The sequence below is a fragment of the Leptosomus discolor genome, chromosome 5, assembly GCF_034619465.1.
Source record: "Leptosomus discolor isolate bLepDis1 chromosome 5, bLepDis1.hap2, whole genome shotgun sequence".
NCBI classification, from domain to species: Eukaryota; Metazoa; Chordata; class Aves; order Leptosomiformes; family Leptosomidae; genus Leptosomus; species Leptosomus discolor.
Genome location: NC_141395.1, coordinates 64,743,204 through 64,766,527, shown reverse-complemented (window position 1 = coordinate 64,766,527; position 23,324 = coordinate 64,743,204). Strand labels below are relative to the sequence as shown.

At 37.6% G+C, this 23,324-nt stretch overlaps 1 protein-coding gene across 3 annotated transcripts in view; it reads left to right on the top strand.

Annotated features, from left to right (window-relative positions):
• Nucleotides 1-23,324, top strand: part of CSMD3 (CUB and Sushi multiple domains 3) — a 697,991-nt gene that overhangs the window by 301,395 nt on the left and 373,272 nt on the right. For all 3 annotated transcript variants that reach the window (XM_086465685.1, XM_086465684.1, XM_086465682.1), the window contains 2 exons: nt 3,992-4,116; nt 17,175-17,296. In XM_086465685.1, the coding sequence (XP_086321811.1) occupies nt 3,992-4,116; nt 17,175-17,296 (247 nt within the window). The remainder of the gene's footprint in view (nt 1-3,991; nt 4,117-17,174; nt 17,297-23,324) is intronic.

Below are 23,324 nucleotides of genomic sequence, written 5' to 3'. Positions count from 1 at the left end.
TTCCAACCCAAACTATTCTGTGATATATTTGAATTACAATAAAATGCCCTGCTATTATTCAGTATTGATGGTATACTAATTTCACAATGACCAAATTAAGAGGGAAGATATTTCAAGGAATTGTACCAAAATAAAAAACAACCTCAGTTAATTCCTTTTCTGCACAGGTAATTAATTAAAGACGGTATTTTCTTCTGTTCAGTTATAGAAGAATTAGTAGAGAAAATCAAACCTTACATAGTTTTGAGTTATTCGGATTTATAAATTGATTTTTAGAAGCCTCATATACAGATATATATGTACACAAAATCATTGGGAAATAACAACAAAAGTACAATGCCAAATGTCATTTAAAAATAATTTACTTCACCATACGGTTTGCTTTTATGGCAGCACTTCCCTTATTTCGCCATGAATAAGGACTGCTGTGCTGGTTTGGCTAGGACAGAATCACAGTCCAGCCATGCTAGGCAGGCCATTAGCAGTTTCAAGTCGGCCAGGGCAGCTGGCCTGAGTTAGCTACAGGGGTAGCCCACACCATAATGTCATGGTCATTATAAAGGGGGAAGATTTACTGAGGAAGGGGAGCTCTGGTGGGATTCCTGCTGAGGTTCTCCTGCTCCTTCTTTGACTCCTTTCTCTTCCTGAGAACTAGATGTTCATTTGGCTGAGTATAACTCTGTTTATCTCTGTTGGTGTTGTCTCATTAAAATCTGTTCTCACTTCTATCCATGAGTCTCCTCTCCTTTTTCCTGATTCTCCTCCCTGGCTGCTGAGGGATTGTTGGGTGATAGAGTAACTGTTCTAATTTAGCCCTGGGTGCAGTCTAAATGTAGACAGTCTATTTGGTGCTAGTGCTTGTTTGGGACCCAACTTGAATAGCTCACCTGAGAGAGTTGTAGACCTTTAATTTAACAGTCTCCAGGGGCTGAAGTTTCAACAGGTTAGGATGGAGTTGTTCACTATGATGATGTTCGCACTTGGTGAAATTTTTGGCTATTGGATCTTAGAGTTGCTTTTCACCTATGAGCAGCTTTACCGCTGTTTGTCATTGGTTTTCTGAGGCTGATCACTTTTGGGTGTAGGGGTAGAGGTGCTGCTTTGCTGGGTACTCTGGCTGTTGGTTATAGTATAAATTCTTCTGTAGTTACAACAATTTCTGATTTCTATGGAAAGGTAATGGGTAAAGACAAGCAGAAATACCCATGGAATATTTCTGCCACCATGCTTATGTTATCAGTCCTTTTGAGTATCTTTCTGCTTAGAGAAAAGTAACACTATAAAGGAGAGTGTTGTGCAGCTACCTCAGCCCCAGTGGGAAACACTGAGGTTAGGCCCTGCGGAAAGTGTTGCAACTACTCAGACCCCAGTGACAGGTGATGTAGTGGACCTAGGGATTCAATCAGTGCCAGTTGCCCTGGTAGAGAAGACAAAATACAAGAAAACAGCAGGTCCTGCAGGAAGATCTCAGGCAGGCGAAGAGGTGACAACGTGATCTGTAACCCTGGGCGAATGGCGAGATACCAGTAAGGATTATGGCTGGCATGAAGGAGAGCCACTTGTTACCTGGCTACTCCAATGCTGGGAAAATGAAGCCAATAGTGTGGATTTAGCATCAGAGAAGCCAAACAGCTGGGACCATTGGCAAGAGAAACTGGCATTGACAGAGGTCTTGGACGGAAGGTACATCCTCACTCTATCTGGAGGCAACTCCTGTTAAGTGTAAGGAACAAGTGTCCCTTTAGAGATGATGTTGTATACCACTACTACAACAGTGCACTAACAACAGTATAATTTGAATAGAGACTCCCTGATCCCTGTTCACCAGCTGATCTGTCAACTGGAGAACCAAGGGGTGATCAGCAAGGCATGCTCACCCTTTAACAGTCACATATAGCCAGTGCAGAAGTCCAATGGTGAGTGGAGACTGACAGTGGACTACTGTGGCCTGAATGAAATAACACAACCACTGAGTGCTGCCCTGACAGACATGTTAGAACTTCGGTATGAACTGGAGTTGAAGACAGCAAAGTGGTACGACACTATTGCCGTTGCTAATGTGTTTTTCTGTATTCCTTTGGCGGTGGAGTGCAGGCTGCAGTTTGCTTTCACCTGGAGGGGTGTCCAGTACGCCTGGAATCAGTTACCCCAGGGGTGGAAACACAGTCCCATGATTTTCCATGAACTAATACAGTCTGCACTGGAAAACAGTGGAGCTCCTAAATACTTGCAATGTATTGATGATGACATTGTATGGGCGGGATGAAAATAATTCATATTCCTCTGGAAGCCAGTTGTGCCATCAAAAGAGGCAAGGTCAAGGGACCAGTAAGGCAAATCCAGTTTCTGGGAATCAAGTGGCAGGATGGGCATCACCAGGTCCCAATGAATGTGATTAACAAAATAACAGGCACGTCTTTACCAAAGAACAAGGAGGCACAAATTTTCTTAGGCATTGTGGGTTTCTGGTGAATGCATATTCCTGGTTACAGTCAGATTGTGAAATATCTCTATGAAGTGACCTGAAAGAGAAGCAGTTTTGATTTGGACTCTGACAACAACAGGCCTTTAAACAAATTGGACAAGAGATTGCACATGCAGTATCCCTTGGTCCAGTTCAAACAAGCCAGGACATTAAAAATATACTTTATACTGAAGCTGGGGATAATGGTCCTGCCTGGAGTTTGTGGCACAAAGCACTGGAGGAGATCTGAGGCTGACCCCTAGGATTTTAGAGTCGAGGATACAAATTATGGAGTATAAGATACTGATGTCAGAGAAAGGCCTGATATATTGACTGTTTTCAATTGTAGTCATGACTTGAAACAATAATGATATTAAAGGAAGATAAGAATTATCTCAATAATACATACTTATGTATTGAGTTTTTGAACTTTCCCAAACTGAAAATACCCCCAAAGTTCTTCCCTCAAAGACACAACATGAAATAAGCCCATAAAAACTTGTTTACTGTTTTGTTCTATACCAAGTTAGTAACATCAAATGTCAGTTCCATATGGAAAAGTTCAAAATCTTTTGAAGCAAGCATTATCACTTCATAAATAATCACAGCTGTATACCTAGAAAGATGTGTTTAGAATTCTTTCATTTTCTTCTGTTAATTTGAAAATATATGCCAGTTAAAGGAGCACGTGTTCATATTCACCTAGTAACTTTCATTGTTTGGTAGTTGTTACACTCAAAATCTTGTTACTGGCAAGATCTAAAACACCACTTACACAGAGTCAAGACTTCACTGCTAGCCTGATTAAAATCTTAACCTACTAATCAAAACATAAAAACCACCTATTACTGGTCTATTTACAAAAATGCATTCCTAGTCCAAATTAATACAAGGAAGTCTTATTAATACAACAACTTTTTTCTTTTTTTTATACAAGAAACTTTACTAATATTTAACCCTTTTCTTTGGCATGGTGTGCTTTCCTTTCCAAAGCCACTCTGGTTGTGCAGTCAAAAGCACCAGACTTCCTGAAAAAGAATCAGGAGCAGGGGACATTTACAGCAAGCCTTCTATATTGTGAGTTCTTCACTGGCAGGAACATAGTGTTTATAGTGGGGATTTCCTCCTCAGTCTGGTGGCTGATCTTTTGGCTCTTTTACATGATTTCCTCATATCTCTTTCTCATTGTTTCCTAGCTTCGATTAACATAAATAGCTACTGTTTGTTACACAGTGCTCAGATTTGTCAAACCTTTACTATATGGAAGTCAGAAATTAGGTCAGAAAATAGTCAGTTGACCTCCAGATAAGAGGTAAACCAGCTCTGGACAAAGTGAGCCCAGAGAGGTCTGAATGCTGTGCACTGTCAGGCTAGTACATAGCTTGCAGCCTTTTGCTACTAAAAGTGAAAGTTACTGGATTACATATTTGAATTTTTTGTCAGGACCATCATACCTAAAAGAATGGAAAAATTGACTGAAATCTATTTGTAAAAAATGGCTTCTTTTTTTTATGTCGTTGATTTTAGCTTGGGAGCAACAGTACAGTTCTCTTGTGATGAAGATTATGTGCTACAAGGTTCAAAAAGTATCACCTGTCAGAGGATAGCTGAAGTTTTTGCTGCATGGAGTGATCATAGACCTGTGTGTAAAGGTAAAGAGGAATTCTTACTCTTATAGTGATTTGTTAATTTCACATCTAGCTATCATTTGATAGCCAATCTTATTAAATTACTATTTTATGAGCACTTGAAGTTTTAATCCTAGTGTCCCCACTTTCTCAGTGAAAAAGGTCCTACCGATACTGTTTTGTTTGATAAGAACTTTGTATTTCAGTATGCTTATTTTACTTGGGAGCTTACATTATGAAGTTCACGTGATAATGAACTAATGAAAATCTATCACATGCTCAATATTAAGACTCACCAAGATGGATTTCAAAATTGTAGTGATTCTATATGCAATCAGTTCATGAAGCATCTCACAAGCAGATGAGAAGGACTTGAATTTAGTATTGGTAAGAACTGGAGAAGTAAGTCTATACTTGGTTTTGACCCCGATCAAGTGGATGAAGGGCAAAAAATACAGAAAAATGTAAGAGAAGAAAAGTAGAAAGTTGTTCTACTGAATATATTTGGTGTCTAAATACTATGGCGAGTAGAATGGTAAATACCTGAATCAAGGAATGAAATCATTAGTGTATATATACTTTTATATATATATAAAGGCTAGTACATAGCTTGCAGCCTTTTGCTACTAAAAGTGAAAGTTACTGGAGATATATATATATATACATATATTAGTATATATAATTAAAATATTAATGTGTACATATACATGTAAATTTGCATAACAGCAGAGCCTAATACTGAAGAGTACAGTTTGTTCACAAAGAATGTTTGGGTGTAGGAAACCGGAGGAACATTTATCTTGTAATTCAAGGCTATGGATACTTATACTAATATCCAGAGAGAACTGTGAGATATTTCTGAACAGTGGAAGAGGGCAAAAATATCTGAGGGTGGTATCCAGATTGTGTATAGTAGTAATCCACAAAAAGCTGGAAAATTACGTGGGTGGCTTTTTTTTTTGGCTAATAAAATACCAGGACAGTCTAAATGGGACTCACTATGGATAAAAATGAAGTGCTGGATTAAGTTGGAATAATCACCTATCTAAATCTGAGATGAAGAAAAACATAATAGGTGTTACAGCTGCAGAAATAGGTTTAAAATGGATCATTACAGTATATGCTTCAATAATAGAATATCACATAAGCAAGTAAGAAGTGTAGTTGTATGTGTATAAATATACATAATATTAATGTTTTATATCCTGCTACTGTCTACTATATGTTTGTATAATTGCTAAAGAGAAACACACAAACATGCATGCATAGCAGAATTAATAATGTAATGCACATAAATGAAACCTTTATTCACAGTAAAACAGCAAGGCTTTATCTACTAGAGCTTTTCAGCATATTCACATACCCTAAATTAGATACCTATTTTAGGATAGTAGTCTCCTAATCTTCCAATGTAACCAATGGGGTGTTGTATAAGGGTATTAATACCAACTGTTAAACAGTGTGACAGGATCTTTTAGTCTTTTCTGTGGATCCCTTGCTGGAGGAGGTTGTCAGACATGGCTGATTAAATCAAGGATCCCATCCCCCATCTTAGATGTCTAAAGCTTTGCAATGTGCGTACCACTGATTTTCTCTGCTGTGGAAATTAAGTTTCAAGAAAGGTGTGGATCAGTGAAAATAGGGCAGAAGAAAATACTAAAACCTATTAAAATTCTCTGAAATATAACTAAATATGAACAAGTGGGAAAGAACTGGGCTGCTTTGATCTAGAGAATGAAGAATTCAGTGAAAGAAAACATAAAATACAATGGGCTACAATTGTGCAAAGGGAGGTTTATGGTTAGCAAAACTTTCTGAAGTAAAAAATATTTTGGTTTGTGAGTAGAAGTTTTCAACATCATGTGAGATATACATATATCCAGGAGAGTTTAAATACATGTAATCTAGTAGTCTCATCTTGAGCTGGGGTAATGGACTAAATATCTTTTCGAAGTTCTTCCAATCCCTGTTTTCTGTGTTTTATAAGTTAAAGAACACCCATATTTCAAAACTAAATAATGAAAAAAAATAATCATGATTAGGACCACAGGTAAGTGTGGCTGCATAACAGGATTTATATATTTCTTGTATGATAACCACAATAAAATGACATTCTAAAAATTCTTGGCTTTCATATCCCACAGAAATGGTAACTGTACCACAAATCTTGCTATCCTTTTCATATTATGTATTTGACAATACGATTTAGTAATCTGTCATTGAAAAGACGCTCTAAAAGGAAAGCATAGTGCGATTAACATTTTTTTTTAAATCAATATCACACTGTCAGGTTTTTTTAAAAGTATCTCTCCTAACAGACAATAAAGTATTATCATCAGTACTGTGGTAAGACTGAGATGTATGCATAGCTATTTGTAAGTTTAAAAGCACAGCTCAGTAGCTTTTGAGGACTATGGCCTTCAAGCATAAATAGTAATTAAACATATTGGCTTTCACTTTTGAGTAAGTTTTGAATTCTGAATAGCAGCAGGTATCAAAGTATTTAAGTATAAAAGGGTAACCACATTCTTCAGTCCATTTTTTATTTTTCCCAGTATGATTATATTTTGAACATTGCATAATGATTTACAAATCACATTTGTAAACATGTGTGTAATGATAAAGTAAGCATTAATACTGAACTAGAAAGAAAAATAAAGCAATAAATCCATTGGAAGCTAGCAGTTCTGATAAACTTCTGTCTAAACGTGAAACTGCAGAATGTGCGTTAGGTAAATATCCAAAACTACCATTATTCATAAGTAGAACATCTAATTCACAATCAAAAGGACAGTGATTCACTTGTTTACACTCACCAGCTTCATGGAACTAGCTAATTCTACCTGGTTTTTTAAGAGTGCCAATATTAAGAATAGATACAATGTCATATGATGAAAAGGCAGAGGGATGGTGTAGATGTTATAGTTTGTCACATATGAAATGCTTTAGAGTGTCATTAGTTGCATTAAAATTACTAATTTAAGTACCTTTGGTGTGCTCTAATTTTGACTCTCTTGATTAACAAGATGTTTCATTTAGACTCTTAGATATACTAAAGCTGGAATATAAACATTTCTTCTAGAATGTTAATTATGTCTTCTCTAAGTTTTATGCACAGAATATACAACAAACATTTTGAAAGAATTTTGCATAAGTAGCATAAATATCATGTAGTAACATGAAGAAAGTATCTGCAAAAATACGTGTGCATCTGCTTGTTTAACTTTGTATACAAACCATTTGGGCAAACAAATTAGGAAATCATGCATAAATGTTATTTTATGCAAGAAATTAATATTTTCTTTTGAACTGATGCAGCTTTGCAGATAACAGGCACAGGTGGTATATTATAGAGAGATACCTATTACTCTTTAAAATGTCAGTTAAAGTGCTGCTTTTTATCACATGGTGTTTCCTATTTGAACAGTACATCTTGCAATTTTTTTCATTCACTTACATAAATTATATAGTGCACACACTAAAAATCCCACAATAATGATCCATTTTTTAAAAATGGCATGTGAATAGCAACAATCAGTTGCATTCATATACTGCCATTGGGCAGAGTTTTAAACAGGAACTTTCCAATTCTGTTAGATGCATTTGATTTGACATCATAAATCCTCAGGACTTGTTCTCATAAAGCACATGAGTGGCTGAGTATAACTGTCTGCCAAAAATGAAATACTAACTCTCTTTAGGAGTATCATGTAACGCCAGCTAGCACTTGCATAAGATCATATTCATGAAAGTGAATCTGTAATAAGTCTAAAGAAGTTGTAAAGGGGAAATGTCATAGGACTTTCAGAAGGAAAAGTGATACATCAACTTGCAAAATATAAGCAAATATTATAGATTAGCAGTGTCTTTTAGACCCTAAGACTAGTTTCGAGGAAAATGCTGCTCTGGAGGTTTGGCTGATTTCTGAACCTTTTGACTTCTAGCAGAGACTATGAGAAAATCATAAAGCTATAGCAAATATCCTGACTAGATTTAATTGTAGTTGGATTATCTTGTAGTTTGCTAACAATTATCCTTTCTTTTTCATATTTTGCTTAATTTTTTAAATATATTTTAGAATTTCTGTCACTAGTCACCCTAGCAAAATAGCAGTTACTCTCTGGTAGATGGATCTGTTGAAGAAATATGGCAGAAAATCAAGACATATGCCCCATTGTGATTTATGGACAAGGTATATTGAAAAGAAGCTAGAATTTGGAGCTATGAGGAAAGTATGGCTTTATGTTGTAGGCAAGAAGATAAATTAAGAAAAGCAGCAGCTGAAAATTAACTGATCACTTTCTGCATCTTATAGAAATTTGAAAGTGGATTCATTCTTTAGACATTTGGGTTTTTTAGCTGGAATTTTTAAAGAACAATGCATCATACAAACCTAAAATTCTGCTGGAAATTTTAAATTTTTTTCCACTTTAATTGGCTTCATGTAAATCTTGTAGCATACCATTGTTACAGTATAGCAGAACAAACAATGCCTTCCCATCCTTCCTGAGAAAGAAGGAAAAAAAAAATAAAGTGGTCCAAAAATGACATGTGAATTTTTTTCCAATTCCTTGCACATTGAGTTACAGTTGAAGTCTGCTACTTGAAAGATGAGAATTTCTGCAGTTGTTAGTTATTTTGTATCCCAAGAAATGCTTAATACATGTCGCTGTAATAACATGACTGCTTACATCCACTTCTCTGTGACTTCATTCAAGAGAGAAAGTTTAAACACTTCAGGATTGAGACCCTTATTTATCTGTCATGGGAGTCAGTATTCCCCTACAGGGCAATGCCATTATTAAAAAGCCAACTTGCTTAAGCAGAGACAATTATCTTCTTTATGAAACTATTTGCCAGTTGATAAATCTCTTCCTCTCATTTACGTTTCAGGAAATGAACCAGATAGATCTATTCACAGTTGGTCGATTAGTCTTTTTATTTTCAAGCCTACCGCTCCTGTTTTCTGCTTGCTTGTTTCTCAGACCCTGTGAAACATTTATGAATGCTGCCTTTTATAAGTGTGCTGGCAAGTCAGCAACAAGTTCTGCAACAAGTGCACTATTTTGGAAAAGCTCATCTAATCTGTAGAAAGAAAGTGTTTTTGAAATAATTCTTTTTATCAAAGAAAACTAAAGGATAGACATGATTTGTGGTTTAAATAATGATCATCCAATTAATAGTTGGGATTATTAGTAGAAAAAAGAACAAACAGTACTATGTATTTGAATTGGGTTCTGACAAATTTAGAACACTTTTGCTTCTTATTGCTGTTTTGGGCAGTTCATTTCACTGACTAAAATGATTTAAAAAAGAACAATAAATTCATGGACTTTCTTTCATTTGATAGATTGTGAACATCAGTTTAATTAACACGGATATGCAAGCAGAATATACATTATGAATTTTGGATCTTGCCTTTGTAAACATCTTTACCTATAGCATATTTTTGAAAAATCCAGCTTTGCCTCACTTCTGTCTGAAATGCAGACATGTATCTGGACCTCTTAAATGTGTTGCTGACTAACAATGTGTGTATATGTATACGAACACCCATATATGCAGGTAACACATCGTAGATAAATAGGGCTGAAATTGGTCCTAATAGGTCAGCACTACTTCCTTATTCCAGATGTATTTATTCCCAGATGTTTGTCTAACATTATTTATTTCCAAGGAAAGAGCTCTTAGATTGTACTCAAGCACTCCATTAGCCTTGCAAGTAGAAGAATTTTTCAAATTCAAATGTGAACCCTTGTTACTATACTTAAATAACTTATTTCAATAGGTGCTTCTATATAAAGAACAGGTTATTTAATTAATTTTTTCAATGGCTTATTGTATACTTCAGGAATACCTGCTATTCTTTAAACTAACACTAGTTCAGTCACAGGCCATATTCATACACCTCCAGCCCTTTTCATAATTTTCCCAATGGGTCCATGTCTTTCTTAAATATGTGTCTAAAAATGGGCTTAGTATTTTAGAAGGGCCTTTCCCAATGCTCGGTGGAGAGGAGGAATTATTTCTTGTGTTTTCCCACATTTTTCTACCTGTAACTATGTGCATATCTTCCAGTTTGATTGTCTTTCCATAACAGGGTACTTTTTATTCAGGTTATGTTTCTGAGCTGCTGTAACCCCTGAAGACTTACTGCCAAATGACTTGCTCCTTATACTGTATTTGCAAATTGATTATTCCTGCTTTTGTGCTTTGTCCTATACTTGTCTTTACTGAATTGCATCCTATTTTAATGTCATTTCTTCAGTTTCTCATTTTTAGTTCTGATTATGTTTGCTAATATATTCACAGTCCTTCCCACCTCTTTGTTAAATGCAGATTTAATAAGTATGTACTTCATTCTGCTGTCCACGGTGTTAATGAAAATACTGAATGAGCTTGACCCAGGACAAACCTCTGTGAAATCCCATTCATTTATGCTTTGCTTTTGACACTGAGATGCCGATCAAGAATCAGAGAAGTCCAGGCTGGAAAGGACATTGGGAAGTCACCTAATTTCCTGTTGCAAGCAGGGCCTTACATTAAGTAATCCATGGCTGTCTCAAGCCAAGTCTTGACTAATTCCAGTGAGGGAGATTCGACTGCTTCTTTCAGCAACATATTCCAGTGTTTAATATTTCTTATGAGGGAGATTTTTTTTTCTTATCCAGATGGAATTCCTCCTGAAGAAACTTGTGTCTGTTACCTTTTATTCTGTTTCCATGCATCCCTGTGAAGATACTATCTCTGTTTTCTATAACTACCTTTTAGATCGTGGAAGATTGTGATTAGATTCTTCCTTGAGGGTTCTGATCTCTAGGTCGATCAAACCTAGTTAAATCTTTCTTCATCTGTCAAGTTCCCCTGTCTTCTTGGTGGTCTTCCACTGGACCCTTTCTAATTTCTTGATATCTTTCTTAAGCTGGAGGAACCACAAATGAACATTATTCCATATGTGGCATAAAAAATACTGTATAGGGCTGAATAATCACACCCCTTCATCTGCTGCCTCTATTCTTACTGGTACAGCCCAGGACAGTTTGTCTGTTTTGCTACCAAGCCACATTGCTGAGTTTTGTTCAGCTTCCTGTCATCCAAGGCTTCAGATGTCTTTAAGCAGAACTGCTCCCCAGACAGTCAGCCCTCATCTACACTGTTTCTGGGGCTTATTTTATCCCATATGTAGGACTTTACATTTATCCTTGCTAAAACTCATGTAATTCTTGTTGGCCCAGCCTTTGAGCCCACTGAGGTCTCTCTATAGTGGCTCGCTCTTCTGGTGAAACTACCTCTTCTCCCTCTGCAGACTCGGTGAGTGTGCATTCAATCCCATCATTCAAGTCAGTTTTAAAGGTATTGAATACTATCAGACCCATTACTGACCCATGAGGAACTCCAGTCACAACTGTCTGCCAGTTTGAGTCTTTGAACTCTGCAGTATAGCTGGTTTTTCAAACATCTTATGGGTCTGTCTGTCCCTAACGTGCTTTATGAGTTTGTGAAGGTGTTGAAGGACGCTATCACACATCTTCCTAAATTCAAGGTAAATTATAACTCAAGCTCTCCTCTCATTCACTGGGTTTGTTTTTTCATCATAGAAGGCAACCACGTTGATCTAGTTGGACTGGACTTCTGAAGCCCAGTCTCTATTATACTATTCTTTCTTATGTCCTTTAGGGTCTTAAAGTCTATGCTGCTATGGTCATTGCAGCAAAGGCCAACTTCGAAGATCATGAATCCAAATCTTTCTTATTTTTGAACAGCAGTTCTTAAAAGGCAGCAGTTCTGTTTGGCGCATTCTGCAAATGTGTTAGGAAGTTGTCCAAAGTTTACAGAAATCTCTCAGATTGCTTTTGCACCACTTTGTTGCTTTCACAGCAAATGTCAGGGTAGTTGAAGTCCCTTAGGAGAACTATGGCCTGCAGACTCAAGGCTTCTGTGAGTTATTTGGGGAAGGCTTGGTCCTGATCAGGTGGTCTGTAGCAGACACCTACCGTGAGATCTTCTCTGATGGAGAGCTTGCCAGTTTTGAAACAAAGGCTCTCTAGGGAACTATTGTCTTGTTAAAGTCCATGCATTCAACCCTTTCTTTTATGTAGAGGCCAACCACTCTTCTACCCTTTCTGCATTTCCTGGATAGCTTGTAACCATCCATTGGGGTATTCCAGTCATGTGAGCTATCACACATTTCTATAATTCCAATGAGATCCTAGCTCTTTGACTAAGTATGCGGTCCTGGTCTTGCTTGTTTCTCAGGCTGCATGCATTGGCACACTACAAAGCAGCTCAGGGAAGGACCAAGTGTCTGAGCTGTCAAATGCAGCTCCTGAGTGGAGTGAGGACTAACAGGGTTTACTATAGCTCTTTGTCACACACACTTTCCAGCAGGCTGATCCAAGTTTACAGCTGTACCACATCAAAGCTTCCTTTAAACAAAGTCAGCTGAGCCCCTAGGAGTGCAGAAAGAAGGAATATGCAGGGTCCCAATAGCAGACAGCAAATTTTAGGTTGTATTGATGTTACAGACTATTGTAAGTGCTTTCAAAGCTGAATCAAATATGTTGTGATGTTTTCTGTTAGTTGTGTAAAATGGAAAGAAAATATATCATTATGAAACTTTGATTATGGTGTGAAATCTGGCCACCGTCTTAGGGAGTCTATTCCTTTGTATAGCTTGGTATTAGATATTCATCACATTATCTGACATTCACCACTTAAGTTGTTAAACAATTTGATAGTGCTTATTGATATAAAATATGCAGCTGCTATTGTCATTTTAACAAATTAAATGTAACTTTAGTATTATTTCATTATTTATTCAATATTAATTTACTTTTGCACATGTAGGATGCCTACTACTTCCCAAGTACAGGTAATTATCAGTGAATCATATTAAGATGGCTAAGGAAAATCTGAAGAAGAATTATAGGTGTAGAATAATTTCATTTTTTGTGTGTGTTAGGTTATTTGTGAAGAACTGTTTTCTAACTTTTTAAAATTTGACGTGGAGTGAGAAGAAGAAAAATCTCTTTAAACTAATGAAGACCCATTAGATCTAGTGAAGAGATGTATTGCTTCATGGTCTAGACTCAGTGACAGTCATTTGACTTCATAGGTGCTCCATCCCATCTCTCCATCTCATCATTCAGTCCTCAGTTCACAGGCACAACTAACTGGCATTTTTATTTTACCCTATTCATTTGCGTTTATTAATTCTCCAAAGTAACATGAGAAAAACTTATAACAAAAGATGAAGAGAGGCTGAAAGGCAACATTTTGCCATTTGCTAAAGGGGAAAAAATTCCATTATGGACCCATATATTGTTTTGTTTACAATACTGTAAGACTGGTTATCTGGCGGAAGAATTACAAAGGAACTGGAAGACTGGTAAATTCTCTGATATTAGCTGATCCTCTTACCATTACTAAAAGATGGTTAACATCGGGGAAACTCTGCTATAGCATCTTCCATCCTCAGTAAAGATCTGCATAAAAAATGAGACATGATTTCCACCCCCCACCCTAGTTAGTACTCCAAGGCTTTACCATTTCCCTCTAAGCCTCATAAAGTGCCAAGACAGTATTGACTGTATTGGATATTTTCTATCTATTTAATGGCTCCAAATTTATCAATTCTATACTAAGTTTTCACCACAGTTTATTTTCGTATTACTGGCCATGACAAGTTGCTTAGACAGTTTCTTCACAGTGTTGTCCTCCTTTAAGCATTTCTCCTTTTTTCTTTTTTTTTTTTTACTGTTTCTTCTACTTGCACATTAAAGTCATAGGTATAGTTCACATGAAACAAACATTAGGACATGCAGTCATACATTCTTTTTCAGAAAGAAAACCAAAATTGAATAAGCTGTATTGCAATACAGAAGTACAGAAGAGTTGTATTTTTCTCAAAAAAAAGAGTGAAGAATAAAAAGCATGATTACATCTTAAATAATAAAAGTCTATACTTCCTGGTTATTTATGATTTTAAGTTTGTTTAGAGATCATGTCAATAATTGAAACTACATTGCATACTATGTGGTGAAAGTCTTACTAATGCAGAACTAACATAACTGAAACACCATTAGCAAGCTAAACATATTACTGTTTATATTGGCAGAGAAATTGGACTCTTCAAGCATAAGAAGATAGTTTTATTTAAAATTGCCCTTGGATATTTCTACTGTTATGCATTGCAGATTTCTGAAGTTAAAGAAATCTACTATATACTGCAAAAGAACTTTGAAGAAAGGTTCACATTCAAGTAGCTTAAATATCATCCAATATCTTAACTAACAGGGTTCAACATGAAAAATATTCCCTCTTTTAACTGAAATTATAAGTAATTATGAATAGATGTAGTAGCTACATACAGGGAAAATTTGGGAAGATTTCTCGAAACCTCCATATTTTGAATTCACTTTAAAGCAATGGTCACCAAAAAAATCATTAATAGTATTTTATGATTTGTAAATTGTGAGTGACTAACTTAAACATGACTGGAGAAAGCTGTCTGTAAAAAAATCTGTATCTGCTGCTTCCTGCATATTGACGTAAATGCCATATCTCAGCCTAACGTTCGGCAAACCTCAAGGAGGTGAAACACATAAATGATGTCCCAAAGCTAAAGAGTGAATCAATCTGGTGTTGTAATATCACTTGAGGAATCTATTTTAAATGGGAAATATATAAATGGGAACATATAAAATATAACTTAAACGGTTTTGTAATACTTTAGTAAAGATATAGGTATCGAAGTAAAACCCCATGAGTCAGTGAGAATATATGTCCTATATATATGTGGTTGTACAAAGTTAAAAATATGTCCAATGAAGTTTAATAACTTCTGCAGCCAGATTGGAACAAGGGTTTTACTAAACAATATGGACTGTTAGAGTACTTGTTATCTAGGAGGCCTGGTTTTCATGCCCAACTTCCCCTTGTGTATCTGGGCAATGACAAAAAATGAGAATTGAGTTGTTAAAATTCTTTACAAATGCCTGTAAGATCTGAAAAGTGCCATGTAAGAACTAGTTTTTAACACAGAGCTAGATAGTTAATGACAGAATATTACAGGAAACCTCAAATTGCCACTATGAGTCAGAGGCTATGGCTATATATTATATTATTATGTAATGCCCGCATAAATGTTTTACTATTCAATAGTCAATACTGACTGGAAAAAAATAACATCGTTTTAGCCAAATGTAATCTATTCTTAGAACTCATGCATGGCTAACAAAGTCAAGAAATTTTTGTACTTTTATCAAGCAACAAGAAATTGTTATCATCACCATTTAAGGTATAAGCAAATGTGTCAGAGAATAAATGGAGATACTGGAAGGTTGTTCCAAAGTTAGAAAATATTCTGGTTCTGAGATGGACATATGACTGTTTTAAGCAGGTTTGTTCCACATGTACGCACACAGTGACACATTCAAGTGGTGTAATTGGTCTCTTACTGAATTTTTTTTCAGAAAAAAGTTTATAAGTGAAAAAAAAATAAGGCTGAAGAAAATAACAAACAGGGTAGAATTTAAAAATCTGAAATTAGGAGTTTGGATTTCCCATAAAGTGGAATTAATGCATTCCTCTTTGCTGGGAAATTTCCTTTACGTGAGATGTTATCATCTCTGTATAATCCAGTGAAAAAATTAAATGAAAATTTAATATTTGGCATGTTAAATGGCAGTATTGTTTTTCCCCCTGCTAGTCATTGATTGTTTGTTGATGTTCTTCAAAGTATTTTAACAAGTTATTCCAGGAACTACATCCCATTGTATGATATGCCTGGGTATGGCAAAGTTGTGTATGTGGGAGGAGGATACTTTCTCCTTGAAGAAAAGCTAAAATAATTAACTTTAAAGACTTAAAGTAGTCTAGCCAAAATACAAGTTATGTACTGTAGGAAGTAATCTGGATTTGGATAATGGTTAGGATAGGTACTTGATATTTAGTGTATAATTTTCATAAATCTAGAGATTATTTAAAAAGAGACATGAAGATGCTTTAAATAGAGATCTTCCTGGGAAATATGGTATCCCCAAGCAGTGCCAAAAGATGGGTGAGCTGACAATTAAAGCAAGAGCCTGAAATGAGGAATTCTGGGCCTATTGAATTATTGTGTGACCTGGGGCCATTATCAGTTGTCTTAAAGTGCACCTATCCTGGCGTTTTCTGTTGTCTAGTGCTAGGCTTATAGACATATGCTGTAAAGAGCAAAAACGGATAAGGGAACTCAACCAAAATTTAGATTATGTGTAAACAGTCAATAATTTTTTTAAGTGGGGATGTTCTTTCTGCAAAAGTTACATGCCTTTCCACCTCAGAGAGAGGTATTATGAAGCTGAAATAATTAGTCTTTATAAGTTATTTTTATATCTTTAAGTAGAAGTCTTGGTAGATGTCAGACATTGGAACAGCCTGCTCAGGGAGGTGGTGGAGTCGCCATCCCTGGAGGTGTTTAAGAGATGGGTAGATGTTGTACTTAGGGACATGGTTGAGTTGTGTTGGTAGAGTTGGGACAAAGGTTGGGCTCGCTGATCTCAAAGATCTCTTCCAACTGAAACTGTTTTACGATTCTATGTGAAAACATTTTTTACTCAAATGTATTAAAGTTTTGTGTCATATTATAAATTAGTAATATCTAGAATATGCATTGGCTGTAATTCTTTGTAAAGGCAATATAATATATTCCTCATTGCTCAGTTGGGCTTGTAAATGTAACAAAATAGTTTTTTTTCTAGTGTTTGTTTACCTTTACATGCCTAGTAATGTATGTTAAGTTTTACCTGTATGTACACTCTATGTGAAGATCCAGATTTCATCATTACTTACTTCAGTCCTGTTTATTATTTGTTCTAGTTTCTCCAAATTTTTTTTAAGTTTATAGATAAGAGCAAGTCTATTTTATTTTGTCAGAATAACTAAACATGAGTATTCTATTATCTTGTATGAGGTGGTTCTGGTTTTGATCAATGGTGTTTTAATCCTTCACATCTAGATTAATCTAAGTCAGAATTCGGTTTACGAATCTGTTGTATGTATTTTGTATGTGAATTAAAAGGTGAACTATCTTATTGCAGTCAAGACTTGTGGATCCAGTCTTCAGGGACCTGGAGGCACTTTCACATCACCCAATTTTCCATTCCAGTATGACAGCAATGCTCAATGTGTGTGGGTCATCACAGCTATCAATACTAATAAGGTAAGTTTAAAATTCTGGATTTATTTAATAAAAGAAAACGAACCAAAAGCATATGTAGACTATGACATTTTTCACTAATATGATCATCCCTGAAGCCCAGCTTCTGTTACTTGGTGCATTGAAGACATTTCTAAGAAATGGCTGATATTAGATGGGTATGGACAGATGTTAAAAACTGTTGTTACCCCTGGGAGTGTTTTGTTTTTTCACAGAATCACAGAATGGTAGGAGTTGGAAGGCACCTCTGGAGATCATCTAGTCCAACTCCTCTGCCAAAGCAGGTTAGCCTAGAGCAGGTCACCCAGGAACATGTCCAGATGGGTTCTGAATATTTCCAGGGGAGACTCCACAACCTCCCTGGGCAGCCTGTTCCAGTGATCTGCCACCCTTGAAGTAAAGTTCTTCCTAATGTTCAAGAGGAACTTCCTGTGCTCCAGCTTGTGCCCATTGCCCCTTGTCCTGTTACTGGGCACCACTGAGAAAAGCCTTGCCCCATCCTCTTGACACTCACCCTTTAGATATTTATAGGTGTTGATAGGGTCCACTCTCAGTCTTCTCTTCTCCAGGCCCAGTCTCTCAGCGTTTCTTCATATGAGATGCTCCAGCCCCTTAATTATCTTCATAGCCCTCTGCTGGACTCTCTCCAGTAGTTCCCTATCCCTCTTGAACTGGGGGACCAAGAACTAGGCACAGTATTCCAGATGTGGCCTCATCAGGGCAGAATAGAGAGGGAGGATGACCTCCCTCGACTTGCTGGCCACACTCTTCTTGATGCACCCCAGGATGCCCTTGGCCTTCTTGGCCACAAGGGCACATTGCTGGCTCATAGTCATCCTGTTATCCACCAAAACTCCCAGAACCTTCTCTGCAGAGCTACTCTCCAGCACGTTGGCCCCCAACCTGTACTGGTGAATGGGATTATTCCTCCCCAGGTGCAGGACCCTACTCTTGCCCCAGTTAAACTTCATTTTCTTCAGCTCCAGCCAGCTCTCCAATCTGTCCAGATCTTGCTGAATGGCAGCACAGCTTTCCACTGTATCTGCCACTCCTCCCAGCTTCATATTGTCAGCAAATTTTCTCAGGATATACTCTGTCCCTTTATCTAGGTCGTTGATGAATATATTGCATAGGTGAGGAGGTTTTACCCTGGCCAGGTGCCCACCAAAGTCACTCTGTCACTCCACCTCCTCAACTGGACAGGGGAGAGAAAAAAAAAAAAAAAAAACAAAAAACAACAGGCTTGTGGGGTTGAGATAAGGACAGGTAGATCACTCATTTACCGTCATGGGCAAAACAGACTTGACTTCAGAAAAATGTAATTTATTACCAATTAACTGAGAGAGGAATAATGAGAAATAAAACACCTTCCCCCCACCCCTCCCTTCTTTCCCGGGCTTAACTTTTTTTCCCAATTTCTCTCCCTCCTCCCCCTCGAGCGGTTTGGGGGGGGGGGGGGAGACACAGAGGGAATGGGGGTTGGGGTCAGGTCATTACTCTGTTGTTCCTGCCGCTCTTTCCTCCTCATGGGGAGGACTCCTCACACACTTCCCCTGCTCCAATGTGGGGTCCCTCTCATCAGAGAGTTCTCTGTGACTTCTCCAGTGTGAGTCTTTCCATGGGCTACAGTTCTTCACAAACTGCTCCAGTATGGGTCTCCTTCATGGGGTGCAGTCCTTCAGGAACAAACCGGTCCAGTGTGGGCCACACCCATGGCGTCACTAGCAGCAAACCTGCTCCAATGTGGGCTTCTCTCTCTCCACGGGCCACAGGTCCTGCCAGGAGCCTGCTCCAGTGCAGGCTTCCCACGGGGTCACAGCTTCCTTCAGGCATCCACCTGCTCTGAGGTGAGGTCCTCCACGGGGTGTAGGCAGTCATCTGCTCCACCATCCATGGACTGCAGGGGGACAGCCTGCCTCACCATGGTCTTCACCACAGGCCGCAGGGGAATCACTGCTCAGGTGCCTGGAGCATCTCCTCCCCCTCCTCCTTCACTGACCTTGGTGTCTGCAGAATGTTTCTCTCACACATTCTCATTCCTCTCACTCGCTGCAATTATGCTGCGCAATAACTTTTTTTTTTTGTTCCTCTCTTAAATACGTTATCACAGAGGCACAATCACCATTGCTGATTGGCTCGGCCTTGGCCAGCGGCGGGTCTGTCTTAAAGCCGGTTGGCATTGGCTATATCTGACATAAGGATAACTTCTAGCAGCTTCTCACAGAAGCCACCCCTGTAATCACCCCCGCTACCAAAACCTTGCCATGCAAACCCGTTAAAATAGGACAGGCTCTAATACTGACCCCTAGGGAACACTGCTAGTTATAGGCCTTCAGCTGGACTCAACACTACTGATCACAACACTCTGAGCTCTGCTTTTTGTATGCCAAGTGGATGCTATCATGTTTTTATGTGATTCTCTAAACGAATTCTCAGAAGAAACTACCCACTGGTATGAAACAATGTCATGGGTCCTCTAATATTATGTTATCATCAGTATAGCTGTTTTGTGTGTAAGTGTTTATATCGTGTTTGGCCTTAGACTATGTGAGAAATCACTGAAGTTCATGAATTTGCTTTCACTTTGTGAAGTACTGTTCTAAAGCTGTGTTATTTATTTCATTGTCTGAACCGCTGTATTAAAATCTCATGTACTTTATTCCTACACTTTAAACCGAAAGTACTAGGAGTTCTGATAATGTCAGATAAGTCAAAGTAGAGCAGTAAAGCGAAGTTGACATCAGTTGTCTTTAAATTCGAGAGATAGGCATCTGACAGAAATGGTTATATTCTCTTTCCAGATGTATCATTTTATCTGAACTGAGTGTAATGGACATGTTTAGATGTAATAAAACAAAAAAATATCTGTACAGCTCGGGAATGTTTTATAAAGGATTACCAACATCTGTGTTTGCTGGTACAGGGGTATAATCTACCTCCCAATTTCTGTCTTACATTCCCATCTGCATTACACTCCATTAATTGATCAGAGAGGCCTAGAAGGCCTACTTCTTTACACCTTAGTTTATCAGAGGACTCAGTGAAAACCTGATTACATTTCAGAAGCCGTTTAGTACATTGGTGCATTTCTCCCTCTAGTCTTACTATCCACGCAGGACCCACATGGGAGCAGTTCCTAAAGAATTGCAGCCTGTGAGAGGTCCCGTGTTGGCAAAGGTCATGAAGGACTGTCTCCTATGGCAGAGACCCAACGGTGGAGCAGGGAAAGATCATGAGGAGGAAGGAGCAGCAGAGACAAGTGTTACAAACTGGCTGCAATGTGCATTCCCTGTCCCCCTGCACTGCTTGGGGGAGAGGAGGAGGCAGAAGAGTCAGGAACAAAGAAGTGGAGCCTGGGAAGAAAAGGGGTAGGGGGAAGGTGGTTTTAGTTTAGTTCTTATTTCTTACTTTCCTACTCTATTTTTAATTGTCGATAAATTAAATCAATCTTCCCCATGTTGAGTCTCTTGCCCATGACGGTAACTAATGAGTGATCTCCCTGTCCTTATCTTGACCCACAAGCACTTTCATTCCATTTTCTCATTCTATCCTGCTGAGGGGGAGTGATAAGAGTGGCTTGATGGGCACCTGACAGCCAGACAAGGTTAAATGACCACAACTTACATATTTATCTGTCTCCTCATGTATTTAAATACTGTGAAAGTGTTGAGGATATAATAGAGTGAAAACTATAGTTAAGAAGAGGTCATTTATTTAAAATTATGAACTTTTAAATAAGGCCATAATCAAGAATACCTGTTAGTGGATGGTACATCAGAGTGTTATGTTAGTAATAAGAATGGAAAGAAGTAATGTTAGATTAAGCAAGATATTTTATTCCAAAACATGAATGTTGGAATACTGTTCCTGCACTTCTGTGATGTACCACTGAAATTACTAGACACTGAAAAGTGTTAAGATTCACCATGGGCAGATTGTAGCGCAAGGAGTTATCCTGCTTATTATAGATATGTTTATAATAGCTTCGACATTACCCAGAAAATACTGTTCTTTGCATGTTATTGGTTGGACATAATTATACCTCTTTGATATTGCAATGGAATGCAGACTCACAGATAATTATGGGGTTTCTAAAGTAGCAGGTAGGTAAAAGGTTTGCAATGCTAACCGAAACAACATTCAGGTATGTTTATAGTTTTCAGTATAAATAGAAAAATTGTCTAGCACTGATTAGAAGAACCTAAACTTGTTGAGGTTAAAAGAGAATGAGATTGTTTTACAAGTTAGATCAACTTCTTTTTAGCATATATTGAGGAATTTTTACATATAAAGATTTTGCTTACATAATCAGTGGTTTAATAGTTCAGTTTCGATCATGCTAACATTGCCTTATTGTTCTCAACAGAGCGCTTGCCTTGCATGACTGCTAAAAGGCATAACTTTTGATGTTTACCCTGAAGTCAAAAACGTCATTGATGTATCATGAAGATTAGCCATTAAGAGTTATTTATAATGACTACAACAAATAATTTCATGGTGTTCATTATAACATGGCAATATTTACAATATTTTGTACCACAGCCATGAGAACCGTAAGGACTTATTGATCCTGGTATTTCAGGACTTATTGATCAGGTATTTCAGAGCTTCTGTTGCATCATTTGCAACAAAGTAGCTCAGAAATTAAGAATCTTCTAAGAGAGAATGCACTTTAACTGTGGTGTAAATGGATGTTCCTCCAATGTCTACATGCCTATTCAGGATTGAATCTGGCTCATTTTCTTCCCTGACTGGTTTCAGAACTGGATATCAGTTCAATATAGATGAAAGAAATATTGTCCCAGGCAGTCATCTGCCTCCTTAGCTTTGTACTGCATTACGATTGGTCTCTTGGCTCACACAGTTAACCGGACATGCTGTTCATCCCCAAGCCTTGTTGGCAGTGGAGCATGACTAAATACCTCAAACACAGCCAGAGGAGAAAGTGAGTTTACTATCAAAAAGCAGAGACATTAAATAAAAATCAGTTATGAAAGGAAGGTCATGTGGATGGGAGTCAATAATAAAACTCGTTGATGAAGGTGTACCAATGCATCTGGTATCAGTGAGATTCACATATTTTTATAGTTCTTGTGCACATTTTTTGCGTGCTCATTCTTATCAGGATGCTCCTCTGTGGTGTTGATCTGTTCGAGAGAAAATAATTGAAACTATTGTTAAAAATAAATCTATGATGTGCCAAAGCTCTGAATAGTGATCCAGTGGAAAAAGAAATATGGGCAATTTGTACATAACTTAGTAACAATGAAGTATCTATGGTTGCCTGTATGGTATCATACCCAGATAAAAATGCTTGTATTGTTTTGTAAAAGCAAAGTCTTTTGAACTTTTTTAACTGCTGCTTATTGAAAGACGTACTCCTACATTCTGCTTAAATCTGAAATACTTCAGAATGATTGAACAACTTTCATATAGGACATTTGCAATCAATTTATAAAAAGTTAACTTTGTGGGAATGCTTTACCCAAATATTAAAAAAACCTCCAACAATGTAAATAATGAAGTAATGCTAACACTTCTTTTACTGTGGTTGTGGAAAATCAAGGAGCAAACCATGACTTAGTCTAACCTGTACAGTACGCTGCTGGCTTATGTTCAACTTGCTGCCTATGGGGAGGCCTGCAGCCTTTTCTGCAAAGCTCCTTTCAGCCAGTTGGCCCTGAGTGTGTACTGATGCATGAGATTGTTTCTCCCCAGAAGCAGAAACTTCCTTTTCCACTTGCAGAACTTTGTGACGTTCCTGTTCGGCCCATTTCTCCAGCCTGTCAAGGTTCATCTGAATGGCCACACAAGCCTCTGATATATCAGCCATTCCTCATGGTTCTGTACCATCTTAAAACTTGCTGAGAATGCACTCAGTACCATCAACAAGGTCATTAATGAGAATAGCATTAACCCCTGTGCCTGTCTTCCAGCTAGGTTTCTTACCCCACTGTACGTTCATTTACCCATACTTCATCATTTTGTCTATAAGAATGTTACGGAAGAAAGTGTTGAAAACTTTACTGAA